The sequence below is a fragment of the Carettochelys insculpta genome, chromosome 16 (assembly GCF_033958435.1).
Source record: "Carettochelys insculpta isolate YL-2023 chromosome 16, ASM3395843v1, whole genome shotgun sequence".
Classification (NCBI taxonomy): domain Eukaryota; kingdom Metazoa; phylum Chordata; order Testudines; family Carettochelyidae; genus Carettochelys; species Carettochelys insculpta.
In genome coordinates this window covers 3,875,374-3,896,027 of record NC_134152.1, presented here as the reverse complement: position 1 = coordinate 3,896,027, position 20,654 = coordinate 3,875,374, and the positions used below count along the sequence as shown (strand labels likewise).

General features: G+C 46.2%; 1 protein-coding gene across 3 annotated transcripts in view; it reads right to left on the bottom strand.

The window, feature by feature from the left end:
- Nucleotides 1-20,654, bottom strand: part of CREBBP (CREB binding lysine acetyltransferase) — a 141,499-nt gene that overhangs the window by 4,470 nt on the left and 116,375 nt on the right. For all 3 annotated transcript variants that reach the window (XM_075010346.1, XM_075010347.1, XM_075010348.1), the window contains exons 24-30: nucleotides 15,144-15,294; nucleotides 14,207-14,353; nucleotides 7,220-7,333; nucleotides 6,490-6,655; nucleotides 5,278-5,445; nucleotides 2,104-2,265; nucleotides 1,562-1,843 (exon numbers count right to left, since the gene is read on the bottom strand). In XM_075010346.1, the coding sequence (XP_074866447.1) occupies nucleotides 1,562-1,843; nucleotides 2,104-2,265; nucleotides 5,278-5,445; nucleotides 6,490-6,655; nucleotides 7,220-7,333; nucleotides 14,207-14,353; nucleotides 15,144-15,294 (1,190 nt within the window). The remainder of the gene's footprint in view (nucleotides 1-1,561; nucleotides 1,844-2,103; nucleotides 2,266-5,277; nucleotides 5,446-6,489; nucleotides 6,656-7,219; nucleotides 7,334-14,206; nucleotides 14,354-15,143; nucleotides 15,295-20,654) is intronic.

Genomic DNA, 20,654 nt, shown 5'->3' with positions numbered 1-20,654 from the left:
CATCTCAGTGCAGCATAAAGGTCATCACTAAAAGGGCTAAAGAGGTCTTATGCCGACGTGTTCTTAACCTGTAACTAGGCATTACTGTTCCGTGGGGGTTTTTGGAGGACGGGGTCCATCAATGCCAACTAAGGCACATTCTGGAAGGACCCAACACCCAATGCTGTGACTGCAGGAACTGGGCTAGCGTAAGAGAAGAGATGCTAGGCTCACCCACAAATCCTGCATCTTGGCTGATTAGACTGGATGACCCTTTCAGTCCCTCCTGACCCTCTGGTGCTAGTCATGAGAATGCTCCAGTTAAGTCCTTCTAGAGCCAGAAACCTTTTTAGAAGCTACTCAGATATTATCCCCAGCCCCTAATTGCCCTGCCTGTACTTAGGTTTCCAGCCCATCAACTACAGCTGCCTCAGTGGGACAGGACATCACTGAGTAGAATGAACTTTTCAAATGCTAATGGGTCAGTGCTGAACACCAGGAGCTCCACAAATGGGTATTCTGGACCCAAGAGGTGCTCCTCTTGAACCCTGACTACTCCTTTGGCAGGAGCATTCAACACTGCCCGAGAACAGAACTAACCAAAGCCGATACAAACCCCCACCCCCGGCCTTCTTTTTTTAAAGTCCCCACAAGTTGCAACCACCACCACCACCAGCAGCCAGGCAGGCAGGCAGCTGAGAACAATGGAACTTAAAATTCATAGTCTTAAACTGTAATTTAGGGTTCCAACTTTGTACAGAACTGCCAGATTAGATCCCAAGGCCCATCTAGTCCAACCTCATACCAACACACGCTAACCTCTGATACGAAAGTGCCCATGAGGGGTTAACACCTGTGTAACTACAGCAATCAAATTATACTGCTACATTTCTCCAGGTAGATAAGTCCAAAGCTGCTGTCTACTCTGCAGAGAAATCTACCCAGAGCAAAAGCCAAAGGCCCTAGCATTTCTCTTCTGCTCAATTACTAACTTGATCAGTCTCCTAGTCCAGTTTCAGAGACTAGCACGATGTCGAGCTGCTATGTACTTCAATATCAAGTTAAAGTGAGCTCAGAATCGGAGTTTAACAGTAAACATACCTTAGATTCAGAAACTGATTTTGTGTGATTGCTACATTTTTAACAGCTCCTAAAGGAGTTAGGCTAGAAATCAGTTACTACCCCTAAATCAAAATTTTATCTTCAAAACAACACCTCTTGTGTTACAAGATACTTGCTTAAAAGAACAAACTGTGGACACTGCAGGTATAACAGAGGCACAGCTGCAGCACAGACACTAAAGAGGCAGAAAGGGTTCTTCCACTGCAGCAGAACTCAAGAGGCAACAGCTCAACTGACAGGAGAAATCTGTTGACCTTGCCACATCTACAACAAGGGTTAGGGTCAGTGGTCATGCACAGAGCGAATGCTGCTCTATTCCAATTAACCCATGCTGACTAGCCTTAAACCTAATGCAGAATTATTTTCTGGAGCTCTGGGGAGAACATTTAACTTGGGGGGAAAAGACACACATTCAGAAGAAGAGTGCAAAAAGGAAGAAGTCAGCCACACTTGCACATACCTCACAGACGGTACAATGCCACCTTGTTTCCACGTGGTGCTTGCACTCATTGCATGTATAGACAAAACGGTCCTGCCCTTGAGTATGTAATTCTACGAGCATGCACAGTGTGGACCACTTGGATCGGCGTAATGAGGAGAACTCCCAGTGCTTATCTCTTGCTAAGGTAAGGAAGGCATCTCTCCCATCCATCAAATCACAGCTAAGTAATGGATCAGGGTCCACAATGGGAGGCAGGGTGTTTATTACAGGTCCAGCATGTAAGTGAATCACAAAAAAGACCTGCAAAAATGGGGAAGACAACTAGGATTATAAAAATACTCCAAACCAGCTTTCAGAAATAAAACTATTCAGTAGAGAAATAGAGCTTATATCACGCCATAGACATGCTGTGCTCTAATTTATATGAAGGTAAACTGCTTCATTATGTATTGTAAAAGACATTTAAAAAGTGCGAAGCATTGTTCCTTCCTGTTTTGACTACTGTCATGCCTCATTTTCCAAAAAGTTATCCCCTAGGTAGGCAATATGTGTGACTGTACCTCTTTATGCTTCTCCATGGTGGCATACAGCTTCTGGGAGAGATCATTGGACACATTTGGCATGGTGGGTTTCTTTTTGTTAGCTCGGCTGATGCTGCTCTTATTCTTGTTGGTTTTTTTGTTATTCTTTTTCTTGGCATTCTTGCTGTCACCCTGGCTCCCCTGCAATAAATATGGCAGAAGGATGTTAAACTCAGCAAAACTATGTTCCATTTATTGTTGTTTCACTCAAGCCCTTTGCTGTCAAGAGGTGAGAATTTTTTCCAATTTACTATAAATCGATAGGTCAAGTCTTCCAGGGGAAACAGATGCCCTGAATTTAAAACTTGTCAGGCAAGGAAAGGGAAAAAAAATCAATTTTCAAACAATTTAAAGTAACATAGGATGTGGGATTTTATGTAGTTTTGTTTTCATTATAACTGTGTGAAAGTTTTGCACACTAACATTCACAGCTTACTTGCAGTTTTTTTTTTGTTTTGTTTTTTTTTTTTTTAAAACAAAACATACATTTTAGGAGTTTTAACAAAAGCTGCTTGCCCTTGGGATTTCAGATGCTTTTTTGGGCTTTCCCATTTCAAACAGGGGTTGTGACTACGAATTCATGTATGTCCTGAGGCTCAACATGCAGACAAGGGTGAGTATTTTGGGTGCTTTAAAATTAAAGACTACATCTTATGCCATTCAGAAAACTGGCTACTGCACACGTATAAGCCTTTCCGAAAGAAATTTGCTAACAAGGGCATATGCTAGGCAGCTGCAGACACACATCAGACCACAGTAACGGTGTATTAAACAATTTTAAAGCACTTTCTGTATTTATTAACAGGTCAGATTATATGTAAATGAGGCAAAAAACTTGCCTCTCTTAGGAACATCGAGTCAAAAACCTCCCAAAACATCCTGAGAGTTGTAACCTACCCAACCCAAAAGAATTTATTTTAAAATCCCCAAAGCACCCATGAAAGTTTTCTGAAATGAAACAGTAACACACTGATATTCTTGGCAAACAATTTATTCAAAACACAAAGACAAACTACCTAAACTGAAAAGCATGCAGTTCAGTAAACATGATAATAAACCCTCCACTCTTCTAACAAGTTAAGATTATTCTCTTGCTTCTGCCTTTAGATACCAATATTCTTTTATCAATTCGTTCAGTTTTTCAGCACCTAATTTATAATTAAGTTCTGACCAAGTCCATGTAAATGCATGAAAAACATTCTACTCATGATGAGCAGTCATACAGAAGTGCCGGTCTTTTCAAAACAGACCAGATTCTGAACTGAACTATCCTATGTGCCTTTATTTTCCTTCTCAAATTTTAATGCCTCCTTTGCAAACATATGAGATAAGGGCAGAAAAATACTTCTTGGGTCAAAGGCTAGGAGAGAAAGGAAAGCCAGGATTATGTTCTATGAACCACATTTCAGCCTCTTCTTCCTAGTCTGTGATCAATCTCTGTGCATGGGCTTAGTCACTAATACCACAGTTCCCTGAAATAATGTTTTGGTGTTGTTTGTGTGCTGTCCCAGCTCTTTGCTGTTAGTTAATCCAAACCAGATTTCCCTCTGTTATGGTGATGGTGTGATGAGCCTGTACTCTGGTAAGGCCCTGCAAAACTTCCTTCAATAGCTTTTGTATGTTTCACGTCTATCTAAGCAGCACCTGGTTAAGTAAAATGTCATCTTTTGAGCCAAATCCTCCTCCTATTCAGTGAAACTTTTAACATGTTTTGAATGCAAAGGCCAAAAAACCAGGGCTTGTCTTCAGCAGTAAGCAAGGACTGCACAGTGCAGCCTGGAGAAGAGGAGGGGTAAAAGTGCCCTTTGCACTCCCCTCATTCTGCACCAGGATGGTCCCTGTGGTAAATGAGAGCTCCCTGAGATTGACTCCTTTGTGCTGAATGCCAAATGTACCCAGGGAGCGTTAGAGTAGCCAACTGTCTGTGGGGTACCAGCTCCCGCCTTGGACGATGGGGGTGGGGGTAAGGGAGATGCAACAGTAGCCACCTACAGATTCTCTTAACACAAGCCCCATGCAGTGGCCCAGGGCTGCAGCAGAGAGTTGCCTTTTTGCAAGCTGCTGACCTGTTGCAGTGGGGGGAGACCCCTCTCCCCGCAGCCCCAGCACAGACCTGCCCCAGAACTGTCATGGGGATTGGGGTGAGGCGCTCTGGCCCCAAACTAGCACGGATCTGCTGTGGCTGGGGCACAGGCACCACTGGGGCTGTGGCAGTGAGGTGCCTCTCTGAGCGCAGTAGCTTGGCACCAGGTGAGAGGTACTCCTCTCTCCACAGGGCAGCCTGCAGCCAAACCGCTCCTCCCCAGACGTATTCCAGAGCCTGCACTCCCAGCACCACAACTGTGTTCCAACCCTGAGCGCGCACCTCAACCCTCACCCCGGCCCCACCCTGTAAGGTTGTCGACAGGTCTCAGTATGGCATTGGGGCAGAGGACAGGGCGAGGGTGTCAGCACCCAAAGGTGGCCATAGCAGAAGGGCTGCAGCTGTCCAGTTGTTGTAAGGATGGGGCCTGGCATGAGACTAGAGAGCAGCTGTCACTGACTTCACTGGAAGAGGTGGGGCTGACAGGAAAGCTAGGGGCAAATGCTCTGGTGCCACTGATAATTCTGGGAACCTGGATATGTTTGGTATTGGAGGAAATGACAGAATCATGGTCTAAGTCAATGAAAACAGCTTAGTAGTGAGCAGTACTAACACCTGAATTTTAACCCCGTTACCGCAAACTGACATGCATTGGCTTGCTGTAGAAAGAAGAATTCAGACTCCAAACAGCATCCTTTAAAATGCAGATATTTTAAGGTAGCTTGAATTTAGAAATTCAGTGAAGGGACTGTAAAGCAAACCAAGCAGTATCTGGAACAGCTCTCAGACATCCTGGGGGTTTGGGAAAGCGAGTAGGAACACTGGTTAGGATGTGGAAGTTTTTACTACTCTATTTAAACAAGTGTATTAGAATTTTTAGCTTTTATCTGGAAAGATGCCAGAAATTCAGCTGAAGGGAATCGTAGTTTAAAATCTCAATTGAAAGACAAAATGTTTTTTTCCTTCCAGTTCAGAGCACTACTAGTTCCAGGCATGAGCTGCAGCTGAGATTGTCAACTATGACAATCTTCTGATTTCAGGACAAATGCTAGATGTGAAATATAACTTACCTCTGTTGTTTCACTAGCTGCTGTACTTTCCTCCTTCTTCCTTTCCTCTTCTTCCTGTTCTAGCTCCTTAATGCTCTCTTCCAGCACATTTGGCCAGAAATCACCTTCGAAGTAAGGCAGCTCCTTGGCACTTGTCAGCCTATCCTCAGTTGCTTGTTTGAAGATGTCCTGTTACATGTGTTGCACAAGGGTCAGATTCAAATACAACAAAAGGAGCCTGAGTCAATAGAGTCTGAGGCACCCCTGCTGCGCAGAGAGAGCTTAATGCTTTTTTTAGTATCCAGTATGACACATAAAAAGGAACTGGTTCTATGTGTATTCTAAAACATTGCCACAAACACGGCCCGCAGAACTAGCAATTATTAAGTTACTAATAACGTGTTTACATACAAAGCATTTGTACGATCAGAAGAGTAACCTTTACTTTCTTCTTTGTAACACTCACTGGAGTACAATAGACACCGTCACTCAAAGATGAAAATTCTCTCCCATAGAGGAGATTTTTGAAAGATAAAAATATCTGGCTTTTAGGCTAAATGCCAGCCAAGTGCCCCATACACCACACACTTCACAAGGACCTTAGGAAAGAGCATCTGTCTGATAAACTTACAAGCAGCACAGTTTTTCTGTTACAAGAAAATCAATTAATGTGACCAAAGGCACCACAGAGCCTTTAACTCACTATTCAGCTAAGTTAGCTAATTAAGAGCAAGCAGTATAACTTTCTTCAGTGCCACACTTTATAAACTCATTGAGAAAATGCCTGTCAGAGCACAATTTTTAATGGGTCAGAACTTGGTCAAATCAAAACCAGTTTTTGCCACCATCCTCCAAAGCACTCTTCCTTAACGAAGGCTATTCCCGTGCTATGATTCAGCTTTCAACTCCCGTTATTTCAGGGCCACTGATGTTCAAAAGACCTGATAAAAACAGCTATTCAATATATAGACATATAGCTAGATATTATTTTCCACTCTCTATCCAAACCTGGCTGAATTAGTTTTGCTCAAATGTCCCCAAAATTTCCCTTAAGGAAGAGACGAAGCCTGAAAAGCTGTAGCTTCAGAGGTAAAAGTTGCAGAAAACTGTAAGTGAGGGAAAATAAACAGTGGCTAAGAATCTGAATGGTTAGCAAATATTAACCAGCACAGTCACTGCCCTTACACGGAAGTACACTGTCAACACAACCCAGCCAGTAAAAGTTACACAAACCTTGTAGTCATGAATGATCCTCTCAGCAAATGCCTTGTCTAACATCTTCTTATACCATTCCTGCAGACGTTTGGGTTTTGGTATTTTCTGATCAGGGGGATGGCAATGGAAAATATAGTCATCTCCTTCACTTGGGGGACAGGCCCAAATGTGACCTGTCACATACCTGCAGGTTACATTTAAAAAAATACCATCACCACCTCAGTTAATACTCATTTGGCTTCTCATTAAATTCCTTGGCCTTTTCTACACATAAACCCAACCACACTTAACAACGATGCAGACTTCTTGATTCCTAGCAAAGATGTTCGGGACTTTCATGGCAGCAATCGCTTATATTGATCCAAGGGCCCATGATCTAATCATGAAACTTAGGGTTTTCATGAACTATGTAATACCCACCTCTCTCTCAAGTTTAGTGGGTGGAGGGAGTGAGATGCTCTCAGTCTAAAAACAAAGAAAAGTTTAGGAAAAATATTTCTAGTATGGGAAAGCCCACTATAGTGGTGCAGAGATCCGGGCCCTGTCCCTCTCAGAGGAGAGAAGGTGTCCATTTCATAATACTCCTGAGAAAATGGTAAAGGGCAGGTAACAGATGGTCTTAAATACATCAATAGGACCCGCCCAGTAAGACAAAAGTTGAATTCACGTTGCATAGAATAACCCTACTATTCACATGGGATTGAACATCAGCAATACTTTGCAAAGAATTCAGTCAGCTTTTGCTCACCCAAGTTTCTTCACATACTCCAGATATCCAATAAGGATTTCATGATAAACAGCAGTTCGGAGGCAACGGGGTCGGAAGAAATGGATACTATCTAGATACGATATGTACACACGCCTAGAGGGTTGAGGGGCAAAAATACAAAAAAATTACTCAGATACAAAGCACATTAGCTTTCATGACTCAGTATTCAGCTTTTACAATAGCTATTGGTTGGCTCCTTTGGCCAAGGACTTAGAAAATTAAAGACTGCAGCGGATTTCAAAGAGAAGAAACACACTTTACTGGCCAAAGAGACAGAAGATGAAGTTATTCACCTTGTGCAGTAACAATGGTTCTTTGACACGTGTGGCCCCACAGGCGCTCCACTCTGAGTGTAGGTGCATCCTTGTGCCAGCGCTCAGAGGTTCTTCCATAGCAGGGCTTCCCGCGCCACACACGCGCAGAAACACCTCTTTGTACTCTCTGGCACATGTGCAGCACAGGCTCCTCCGTTCCTCCTCTACCTGACAAATAGAGCAGGACGCTCCAAAGCAGGGGAAGGAAGGAGGAAGTGGAGGACCTATGGGGGGAGACATCTTGAACTATCATTACTGCACAAGGTGAGTAACTTCCTCCTCTTCTTTGAGTAGCATCCCCATGGGTGTTCCACTCTGGGTGACTATAAAACAGTAGTTACAGAATGGAGGTGGGTTTGGAGCTCAGCCCACTTGGATAGAAGAAGTGATGTTAGATGAGAGCATAATGTCGGACAACTGTGTTACTGGCAGACCACATGGCCACCTTAAAAACATGTGTGAGGGGTACATTCTTGAGGGAAGTGGTAGTGGAAGACATGGCCCAGATTAAGTGACCCGTGACAACACCTGGCAACTCTCTTTGATGAAGTTCATAACAAGTGTAGATACAGGAGGAAACCCACTTTGAACGTCTTTGGAATGGGACAGGCAGGCCTTTGGACCGTTTTGCAAAGGATAGGAAAAGCCAGGCAGATTTGCACCATGGCTTTGTACGGTCAATATAGAAGGCTAACGCCCGAAGGACATCCAATGTATGCCATGCCACGCCTCCTAGTTCAGAATGCAGTTTTGGGGAAAACGGAGGTGAGTGGACTGACTTGCTGATGGGAAATGGTGAGCGAACCTTGGGTAAGAACTCAGGGTGAGGCCGCAAGGTAATTATCTTTGGTAAAGGCAGTGTAGGGAGGCTCCACCATTAGGGCGGCTAACTCCCCAGTGTGCCTTGCCATCATGATCGCCACAAGGAGAGACACCTTCGTAGACAGGTGAAGCTAGAAGCACATTGCCAGGGCTCAAAAAGCGGCTTCATAAGGCAGTGAAGCACATGATTAAGATCCCATATGGGAACCACGGGGGTGAGGGCTGATGGGGAAGATGTTCTGAAGGCCCGTTAGGAAGCACTTGGTGATAGGATGGGCCAAGAACAAAGGCCCCTCTTTGGATTGGTGAAAAGCCTCTGTGGCTGTGGCGTGTACCCGAACCATGCTGAAGCTAAAGCCTGACTCACACAGGTGCAGGAGATAGTCCAGAAGAATAGGCAAGGGCACGGTATGAGGAGGCACAGAGTCCATCCAGTGGGAAAACTGCTGCCACTTACAAAGATAAGATTTGTGTGTCGATTCTTGTCTACTGGTGACAAGGATTCTCCTTACTGCCTCAGCATGGGGTTTCTGCACTGTGGAGCCATGAGGAAGCCAAGCATGGAGGTGTAGTTTGAGGGGATCGGGATGTAGAGTGCGGCCAAAGTCCCAGGAAGGTCACGGTGAGGAGGAAATGGATAAGGAGCCACTATTGACATCCAAGAGAGGCAAGGGTACCAATTTTGGGCCAGGCCAGAGCTACCAGGATGATGAAGGCCTGATCTTGTCTGACTTTGAATAACACATGTGGATAAGTGGAATGGTGGGGGGGAACGCATACAGCAGAGGCGCATCCCATGGTATGGTAAAGGCACCTCCAAGGAACTGTTCCCAAGCCCTGCTCTGGAACAGTACCAATGGCATTTTCTGTTGATTCTGGTGGTGAACAGATCTATGTGAGGGTAGCCCCACAGTTGAAACACCCAGTTGAGGGCAGCAGTGTCAGTTTCCCATTTGTGATGGTCAGTGAATGTATGACTGAGGGCATTGGCTGTCATGTAGAGAAACCCAGGGATATACACAACCACTGGATTGAGCTGGTGTCAAACACGCCATGTTCACAGTCTTATGGCTCCTCCATTGACAGACGGTGAGTGAGCTCCCCCTTGACAGTTGATGTAATACATTCAAGTGGTGTTGTCGGTAAGGATACTGAGCTACTTGCCCACCAGAAACCATTGGAACTATTTGCAGGCACAGCAGACCACTCGGAGCTCCAACAGGCTGATGTGGAGCACTCTTTTGGTTAACGACCATCTGCCCTGTACTGCGTGATGACCAACCAAGGTGCACTCCCCAGCCAAGGAGAGAGGCGCCTGTGGTAAGAGTGACCAACGGTGGCAGTTAGTAAAATGGCACGCCAGTGCAAATGTTGCCTGGACATGTCCACCACTAAAGAGAAGTGAGAACCCGTGGAGGGATAACCAGCCATGACTGAAGACAGCACACGTGAAGCTGGGCTAGCTTGACCAGCTGAGTGGTGGTGGCCATATGGCTCAGTAGTGCTACGCAGGCACGTACTGTGGTGGTACGGGACAGACATGCTGCCTGAATGAGGTTGCATAGAGTGCGAAATCTTTGAACATGTAGGGTAGCTGTGGCCATGATGGTGTCAATGTGCTTTCCTCTAAGCTACAAAGTCTGAGTAGGATGGATTGTGGACGTCATGTAGTTGATGTGGAAGCCCAGACTGAGTAAGAGACTCTTGGTGACAAGCACTATGTGTAGGGCTTTGGGGAGCAAAGGTCTGTTCATGAGGTGATCGTCCAGATAAGGGAAGATAAGGACTCACTGCTGGCAAAGATGAGCGGTCACCACCACCAAGGTTCTGGAAAACACTCGTGGCACTGTGGATAGGCTGAATGGGAGGACCCGGTATTGATAGTGCGAGCACCCTACCGTGAAACAAAGGAAGCATCTGTGAGTCTGGTGGATGGTGATATGGAAATACATATCCTGTAGGTCAAGAGCCGAGATCCAGTCATTCTTGTCCAGGGACAGAATAATGGTAACCATCCAGAAGAGTCTATACAGGACATATTTGTTGAGTCATCTGAGGTCCAAAATAGTTCCCCATGCCCTGCTCTTTTTCTGAGTAAGGAAGTGAGCGGAGTAGAACCCCCTGCCCCAGATTTCCTCAGGAACAGGCTCAACCGCCCCCATGCTGAGGAGGCGTTGGACCTCCTGGTCAAACAGAATCTTGTGACAAGGGTCCCTAAAGAGGGACCGGGTAGGAGGGTGTAGAGATGAAGGGGAAGGAGTATCCTTGTGCCACCAGCTCCAGAACCGACGTGTCTGTGATGATGGCTTCCCATGGATGCAAGAAAGGGCAGAGACAGTGGCCGAATGGATGCGTAGTACCCTGTTGAGAGTACTGGATCAGACTCTCAACCACACCTTCAAAACTCTTCCTTGGGGGGTTGAGAGTGGAACAATGAGGGCTGTTGGCTTTGATGCTGTCTGCGCCTCTGTTGTTGTTGGAATCAAGGCTGTTGCTAGGACTGTTGGTACTGGTCCTGAGGACGCTGGAAAGGGGAATACCAAGCCTGTTTGGCTGGAAATGTATAGATCCCCAAGGTGCGTAAAGTTGTTCTAGAGTCTTTCGTTGAATCGAGGATGTCGTCGGTCTTTTCCACAAAGACGTTGGTGGTTGAATGGGAGGTATTCAAACTTGTGCTGAAATTCTTTATATACCCCTGAGGGGATGAGCTATGAGGTACAGTGCATGACTACTGCTGAGGCGGTGCTGTGTGCCACTGTGTTGGCTATATCCATAGCTGACTGTACAGACGTACTGGCAATAGTATGGCTCTCTTTAATGATATTAGAGAGGATCTGGGGCTGATGTTCATGTAGCGCCGGGATCAGTTCCTGAAGCTTAGAGTAATTTTGGAAGTTGCAGTCCACCAGCATGGCGGTATAATTAGCAGCATGAAGAAGAAGAGTGCCAGAAGAGTACAACCTCCAACCCATAATGTCCCATTTTTTGCTATTCTTGTCCCGATGCATGGAGCGAAAACACTGTTCTATTACGGACTGGATCTACTAGTACTGAGTTAGGAGGCAGGTGAGTAAACAAACACTCAGCTCCCTTGGACGCCACAAAGTATTTCTTACCAACCCATTTGCTAGTAGGGGCGATGAAGACTGGGGTTTGCTGGGTCCATGATGGCCTCATCCATGGGCAGTACCACCCTGGAAGATGACAGAGGCTGTACCATGGGAGGAACCAGTGCTGCTTAACTGGGACTTCCTGAATGTTCTTATCTAAGGATTGTGCTATCTGGTGAAAAAGGTCCTGGACATCATCAGTTGAGGGAGGCAACAAGGCGAGCACTACATCATCTGGTGGTGAGAAAGACAGGTGCAGAGGAGAGGCTCCTTCCCCCTCGGAGAAAGACCCCTTGGTGCCAGGGTGCACCGACAGAGAAAACTGTGCCACAGTGAAGGTGGACATGGTTCCAACGTGGATGATGGTGCCAACTGTGTACGGCAGTGCCACAACAGCTCGTGCCACTTTTGTTCAGGTTGGGAGTAGTGGTGGGCAAACCATGTTGGAGGAGGTGGATAGTACTGTGTGATGACCAGTACAGGTGGGACATCCTGCCAAGGATGTCCAGGGCTGGAGTGCTGAGAAAAAAATACACTGCTGCCATCAGATCTGGCACCCAGCATTGGAGGTCTGGCATCAGAGATGGATGTCGATGCCGAACGGTGGGAAAGGCATGGTAACATCAGCAGTCTTGGTGATGACCGGCGCTGATGAGGGAGTGCTGGCTTGGTCTGCTGTCCAGTCAGTGCCAGTGTCGGTGTCAGAACTCTCAGTGCCGACTGCTGCAGCATGGAGAGCGTGGAAGATGCTCCGTGCTGGTGATGCTGTGCCATGTCCCCTTGTGCCCTAGGAGTGGGGAGGGGTATCTGCCCAGGTCTTATGGAAACCTACTGTGGTGAGCTTGAGCAGTGCCACTTCCTGGTGTAAGTAGCAGGAGGTGCAGACGCTGGAGTGGTCTGCTGTGTTTTAGATAACAGTGGTCTGGCCAGTGCCACAGGCATTGCCAGGGCTAACAAAATCAACACCACATGTTTGTGCTTTGACACAGAGTGCGCCTATTTAGTTGGTGCCAGCAGGGATAGTGACAGAGAGCACGTGTTGGTTTTCCCTTCTGGAGTGGCCCACAGACATGGCTCCAGAGGCCAGGAATGGGCAGGAGAGGGACCCGGTACAACAACTGGAGACCCTTTGGATGCCGGGGACGTTTGGAGTCCTCATCCTTGGCTGCAGCCTTCACCACTGGCTTATCTGGAGCTGATGGCTGCAAGGACTTTTTGTACAGAAAGGTCTGTTGGCCCGATCTTTAAGGGCTCTCGTTGCCAGGCTGGAACAATAGACGCAGGACTGCATCTGGTGGCCTTCTCCATGGCATTTTATGCAGGGTTCGTGGCCATCCGATGCAGGCATGGCATCCTCGCATGTGGCGCACCACTTGAATCCTGACGAGCCCAGCATGGGGGTGATGCAGCACACCAATTCGACTACCTACCTACAATTTTCTTTTTCTTTTTTTAAAGATCAAACAGCATAGAACGAGGGTAGATAACTTGGACCAGGGAACGGTTAAGGACTAACTAACAACTTTTCAAATTCTTGCAGAGACTAGCCCATCTCTGTCTGCAGCTGAGGATGGTAGAGGAGGAACCGAGGTGCCTGCACCATGTGCACACCAGAGACCATAAGGAGTCACTTCAGTGCATGCATGGGAAACCACAGCTATAGAAGAATTTTTAAGTGCCAGCGCAAGGGAGCACCAACACCCAGAGTGGAGCACCTGTGGGGACACAACTCAATGAAGAATGTAAAGTTGCTGAAATAAAAGTGAAAGATTGCTAGCATTTCACTTTTTGGAAAACAGGCAAAGACATTGAGACACATGGGCAAATGCTAGCATGGAAGTAGGCAGACTTGAATTTTGTGTACTTCCTAACATTGCGTGTATGTTTTTATTTACTTATGGGCTGTGCCTACACTAGCCCCAAACTTTGAAATGGCCATTTCGAAGTTTACTAACGAAGCACTGAAATACATATTCAGCGCCTCATTAGCATGCAGGCGGCTGCGGCACTTCGAAATTGACGCCGCTCGCTCCCACGCGGCTCGTCCCAACAGGGCTCCTTTTCGAAAGGACCCTGCCTACTTCGAGGTCCCCTTATTCCTGTGAGCAGATGAGAATAAGGGGACTTCGAAGTAGGCGGGGTCCTTTCAAAAAGGAGCCCCGTCGGGACGAGCTGCGCAGCGGTGAGGCGCGTCAATTTTGAAATGCTGCGGCTGCCTGCATGCTAATGAGGCGCTGAATATGTACTTCAGCGCTTCGTTAGTAAACTTCGAAATAGCCATTTACATGGCCATTTCGAAGTCTGGGGCTAGCGTAGACACGGCCATGGTGCGGAAAAGTCTTCAAAGCATTTAACCTTATGGTAAAACTACGTGTCACAAATACAGCAGGGTTGCAACAGTCACGAGAGTTTGGTGTTGAGAACCCTCGCGGATGTTGAATTATGCGAATATCATTCGTGCGGAGCCCCGGCGAAGTGGCAGCTGGCGGTGCTCCCTGCCCTGAGCCTCGGAGAAGCAGCAGCAGCTGCCAGCTCTCCCCACCCTGCAGAAGAAGTGGCTGAGAGTGCTTCCCACCCAGAGCCCTGCAGAAGCAGCAGCAGCAGCAGCTCGTGAATAATTGAATTTGAGAATGTTAAAATCGCAAATATTGTGCCCTTGCTGTATTTCAATACATGGAAATAAGTATTAAAAGGCTCCTTGTGCACAAAGGAAAAAGTACCTGGTATTTGGAGGTGGGCAGTCAGAGCCATATTCCTGCACATGCATCCCAAAGAAGCATACATCCACTCCATCTATCTCCTCAAAAGCAAACAGAGCTTTGGTTCGGTAAGGGAAGGATTCTGACATTTCACCAGAATCTACAAACCTGCAGGAAAGGAAGAAACCTATCAATAGCCTCTGTTAAAAAGGAAACAGCTCTTTACAACATTATTTAATTTTTCACAAATATTTAAGTACCAGTTGTAGCACAACATAGACTCGTATTAAAATATTATCATGGCAATGCAAGGACAATTTGCATTAAGTCTAGAGACAAGTTTTTTTTCCCATACAATTAATTTAAGATTGAATATGGAAACAAGAAGTATAAGATGTCCAAAGAAATTGACAGCCTCTAAATAAATGGTGTGCAATAATGTACTGAGGTTACTAAGTGAAATGCAGTCAACATTTTGCCATCGCTCGAGTAAAACTAAATTATTTTTATGGATTAAACCTTCCAAAAAACATTCCATTTATCATGAAATAGCATATTTATTATAAATGCATTTCCAAGTTAATGAAATGCTACTAAAGTAGAACTTTATTAATCTCCACTGTACTAATTACACCTCTCGTAGTCCGCACAAAAAGTGATTCTTCCCTTCCTACTTCATAACCTAAGACTAGAATCGATTTTTATAAAACACTCTGAATACATCAGTGTCATACTCAAGCTAAAAGTGAAAATACAACTCCCAAAATAAATTAACAAAATACGTGATGGTATATTGTCTTTATTAGGTTTGTTCACTTGCTGGGCATTTACCAAATGTTGATCATTTATGAAGTGTCTCCAAAACAATGCAAACAAGTGAGGATCTAGTATAGGTAAGCAAAAAGTTACACAAGAAATAATACTTCAAAATGCTAGCCTAACAAACAAGAGGACTCACCTGGATTTCATTCCCGGTTTTACTTCTACTGTCTTATCTGAACTGGCCACCACTCTGACAAAGACCTCCCCAGCTTCAGGATGATTCTGGCGCCGCAGAAACTTGTTTACTCTGTCTTCCAAATGATTTCCTAAACGGGTAGTTTGTAGCCCTAAAGAGGGAAAAATATTCAAGGGCAAGTGAGTAGTGATAGAGAGTCTGGGGAAACAAGCATAAAATTTAGATGAAATTCAGACAAATCTTTCTAACTCACTGCTCCTAGGATTCAGCCACACTGCTTCCAGTTTTTGTTTTATTTCTGAACTAGAGTTACCTTCTACCGCCAAAATAAAAAGTCCCCTTCTTAGTGCAAGTTAAATTTACACAACTCTTTTCAGTTGTTCCACCACAGCGGGGAAAAAGCGCACTTTGCAAATACACTAACAACGGAGGCTTTCATACTAACTTAAAAGTTCTAAGAGATTTCATAAATACTGCAATATTTTTCTTGTAAGAAAAACACTCATCTGGCTGCTTGACAAAGATTACATCAGTTTATGAATCTGGCTCCCAGCCACACCTTTTCAGGCAAATGAAACCGACAGAAAAAAAGCCTACTGACTTCGGTGAGGATTTAACGGCTTTTAGAAGAGAGGTTCTAGTCTAAATTATAAAAATATACATCATGAGCTTTAACAATTATTTGCACAGGCTAAAAAGGTCCTAAAGGTTCAAATCCAGATACTTCATGTCTCTGCTCCACTAATTCCATTTCTTTTCATGTAACATTAAAAAAATTAAAAAAGTATACTGCAAGCAGCCAAAGGCACAATTTAATGAATTCAAAATATGAAGTCTTACAAAAACTTTACCCTTAAAGGAAAGTAACTCTTGCAATTTAAAGTGTGAAAATGAAAATAACTTATGCTTACTGCTACTTTTTAAGCCATATATACAATTGTATGTGCTTTTTGCCCAGCAGTAAACTGTATCTAATTATTCTAGCTTTGCAGCATACTTCTTCACCACCTAAAATCAAAGTGATGACATAATTCACTTAAGCATTCACAGGATCACCCATTTTACCCTGCTACATGTAGCTTACAGCCCTCACCAGCTGCTATTCATCAGCTGTAGGGCTATGTGGTTTTTGTTAGAGGTCAGGGAAATGTGAATTTGAATAAAGTCAGTGAAATCTTGGAAAAATAGCTTTAAAAATCACCTTTGATTAGGCCCAGAGACCAAGAAGTTTTGTGACCTGGCACACAAGGGTCACAGTGCTATTGCCTGGTCACCCCTCCATCTAGTAAGAGATGGACAAGCCTGAGTGGTCCTGCCATGCCATATGCCAGGTTGCAATGCCTGGAGCTGGGTCCAGCTCTCTGGGACAGAAATCTATGGGGTGAGTGCAAGGTGCGCTTACCACTCAATCCCAGTTCCCAGTGGGGGCCTCATCATTCAGAGCCCCACAATACTCATTTATACAGCAAAAACCACCTTAACTGGTGACCTTTTCACGACTTGCCTCTCCCACCCCATTCCCACCTCTGCAATGACATTTACCAAATTTTTCCACACAAACATTGCAATCTTAATCAGCTGCCAGCTAGCTAGGGTGCAATGTTGTTGCCTCTTTTCATCAACCATGTGGGGTAACAACACAGTAGTGGAAGTAAACCCCCACCCCAAAGATTTTAAAACACAAGAGTACACTGACAGTTGTAATGATGCAAAAGACGATTATCTAAAATATATGTAGATAAAAATATCCCATATATAAACACAGAGATAAAAACTTATTTTCAAGATAATCCTTACCAAAGTTTGGAAAACACATCTGGCATCTACGCCCCCCCCCCCCCCCCAAGAGCATGGGGTACTTCTGAGGTTGATTACTTTGCAGAATTTGCATAGGAGTATGTTTCTTCCCTGTTATGTTCACAAACCAAACAAACACTAGCTAAGTTTAAAAAAAAAAATCCCAAACTATAGCCATTGCCAAAGCAGCGAGTTTTATGGCAAAAACTACTGTGCAAGACTTAATGTGTTGTATTTAACTATACTGTATATCAACTTCCTCTTTTGAATATATAACTCACACTTTTCTTGTTTGTGTTATACCTTTTGCCTCTCCATAACAGATTATGAGCTCCTTTTCCAAGATGATTATAGCGTCTGCTTCCTTTTTTCTCCTGTTCTCCAACCTCCTGACTCTCTTACCAGCCCTACACAGTGTTCTCTACAAGTCTCCCCTATATTTTGTCTGCTTAGGTTCTTACGTGGACACCATCGGCATCAGACCACAGTGCTTTTCATGGGTAAAAGCAACAATGGCTCTTTCCTCCCCTTTCCTGCTTAAAAAAAACAGACTCTGACTAGACTTTTTAACATCTGCGTTAAGGCAGTAAGGATAGTATTGTGGAGAAGACTAAGTAAAGATTAGTTTTATATTTAGATTCATAGATTACAAAATGGCAAGGGACCATTGCAATTGTTCTATCAATGGAGAATCTACCACAACCCTGCGTAAGCTGTTCCAGTGATTAATACATGCCTGATTTCCCTTCTGAACCTAGCTAGCTCCAAATCCTCCCATCCCCCTTCTCTGCCCAACAGCTCTCCCCGCATGTGACAGGCCTATCTAATTTATCCCACCGATTTTTGTGTTTCCCCTCACACATGCAGACACTTAAATGACAAGAGGACACCACCCAATACCCAAATACCAATACCATTCTTTAAGGGCAAGGATCCTATAAGAAGCCTATAACTGTGGGGGGGGGGGGGGGGCCCACACGACACCCACATACTACTGCTTAGAATCTCCATCTTTCCTGCTAGTTGATGTCAAGGGCTCTGTCTACATTAGACTACGAAAGTTGACTGCAGATACGCAATTCTAGCTACACCAGTTACGTACCTAAAAATCGCCCTCTCCGTGCCCAGCTAACTTGGCTGTCTATACAGGGGAAGGTCGACAGAAAGAAAAGTTACTCACCGTAGTAACGGTGGTTCTTCGAGGTGTGTCCCCGTGGGTGCTCCACAATAGGTGTCGGGCTTGCCCGGCGCCGCAGATCAGATCTTCCAAGCAGTTTCTGCCGGACCGCGCATGCGCCGGTGTGCGCCACTCCCTTGCGCGCTCCTGGCCATGTGCGCGATCCGGTCCCCGCCAGTTTCTCGACCAACCGCCTCGGGTGCCCCTGCAAAACACTAACAGAGATCCGAAGCGGGGAGGATGGGCGGGTAGTGGAGCACCCATGGGGACACACCTCGAAGAACCACCGTTACTACGGTGAGTAACTTTTCTTTCTTCTTCGAGTGTCCCCGTGGGTGCTCCACAATAGGTGACTACCCAGCAGTAACCCAAGATAGGAGGTGGGTAATCGGATTATGTGCAGCTTGTCCCCGAGAGGACCGCTGTCGAGAGACAGGTATCCTCTTGGAATACCCTGTGAAGGGCGTAATGTTTGGCGAAGGTGTCGTAGGATGACCAGGTCGCCGCTCTGCAAATGTCTTTTAACGCAACGCCCTTGAAAAAGGCTGTTGATGCCGCCACCGCCCTAGTGGAATGAGCCCTGGGAGTGGCCGATAAAGGAGTCTTTTTGAGCTCGTAGCACATTTTTATGCAGGATACAATGTGCTTTGAGATTCCCTGAGAGGAGAGACCTTCTCCTTTCGATTTGGGAGCGAGGGAGACTAAGAGTCTATCCGTTTTCCGGAAGGACTTGGTCCTGTCTACGTAGAAGGCTAGTGCCCTCCTCACGTCCAGGAGGCGTAGGTGCGCCTCTTCGTTGGAGTTATGAGGCTTTGGATAAAACGAGGGTAGAACAATAGGTTCGTTAATGTGAAACTCGGAAGAAACTTTGGGAACAAAGGCTGGATGCAGCCGTATGGTTACCGCCTCCTTGGAAAAAACAGTGCAGCGTGGCGTTGCCATGACTGCCGCGAGCTCGCTCACCCTACGAGCTGACGTAATTGCAAGAAGAAAGGTCGTCTTTATTGTAAGGAGGCGGAGGGGAACCGTGGCCAAGGGCTCGAACGGTGGTCCCATTAGCGTGGTAAGCACCAGGTCCAAGTTCCACGAAGGTGGAATCGGTTTCCAAGGGGAGTATAGGTTTACCAACCCTTTGAGCAACCTGGTAACCATAGGGTGGGCGAACACCGTGTGCCCTTCCTCCTCATGTCTGAACGCCGAGATGGCAGCGCAAGGTGGACCTTCAATGAGGATAACGAGAGTCCTCCTCTCTTGAGGTCCAGTAAATACTCTAGTATTGTAGGTATAGGCACCAAAAGGGGGGCCAGCTGTTTGGTAGAACACCAAGCCGTGAAGCGAGTCCATTTTTGCTTGTAGGTCTTCCTGGTGGAAGTCCTCCTGCTACTTTCTAGGACTTGCTGTACTTCCACTGTGCATGTGCTCTCGAGGGAGCTGAGCCATGGATTAACCACGCTTGCAGTCGCAGGCTTTGGGGGTGCGGGTGCACTATGGACCCCTGGGCTTGCGTGAGCAGATCCGGCGCCACCGGAAGAGGCATCGGTGGACGGTCCGACATGCGCAGGAGTAGGGGGAACCATTGTTGTCGATCCCACGTTGGGACTATCAGGATCATCCAGGCCCTTTCCCTCCTGGCTTTCTGCAAGACTTTGTGGATCAGCACTGTGGGAGGAAACGCATAAAGCAGGGGGCCCCTCCACGGGATCGTGAACGAGTCCCCTAGGGACCCCCATCCCAGTCCTGCCCTGGAGCAGAATCGTGGGCACTTCTTGTTGTGCTGAGTGGCAAACAGGTCTATTTGGGGAAAACCCCATGCGTGGAAAATCGGCCGTAGCAGATCGGGACGGATCTGCCACTCGTGCGTGAGTGCAAAACGCCTGCTCAGCTGGTCTGCCTTCACATTGTGCGCACTCGGCAAGTATGAGGCTTTCAAGATTATATTGTTGGCGATGCACCAGTTCCATAAGCGGATAGCTTCCGCACATAAGGCACGGGATCGAGCTCCTACTTGCCTGTTTATATGAAACATGGTGGAGGTATTGTCTGTACTGATCCCGACGACTTTGCCTTGTATGTGGTCTCGAAAGTGTCTGCAGGTGTTGAACACTGCTCTGAGCTCCAGTATATTTATGTGTAGTGACTGTTCCGTGGGTGACCACAGTCCTTGAGTCACCTCTTCGCCCATGTGCGCTCCCCACCCTATGAGGGAGGCATCTGTAGTGAGAAAAACCGATATTTGCGGCTGGTGGAAGGGTACCCCTGTTAGCAGGTTCCTGGGGTTTACCCACCATCGTAGGGATTTGCACACCCCGGCTGTGGGCGACACCACCCTGTGAACGGTGTGTACTGCCGGTTTGTATACACTCGCCAGCCAGTGCTGCATGCCACGCATGTGTAACCTGGCGTTCTGTACTACGAACGTCGCCGCTGCCATGTGGCCCAGCAGCTGCAAGCACGTCAAGACCGGCACCGTAGGGCTGAAGGTGATGACCTGCACGAGGGAACCGATGGCCCGAAAGCGAGCCTCTGGTAGATATACT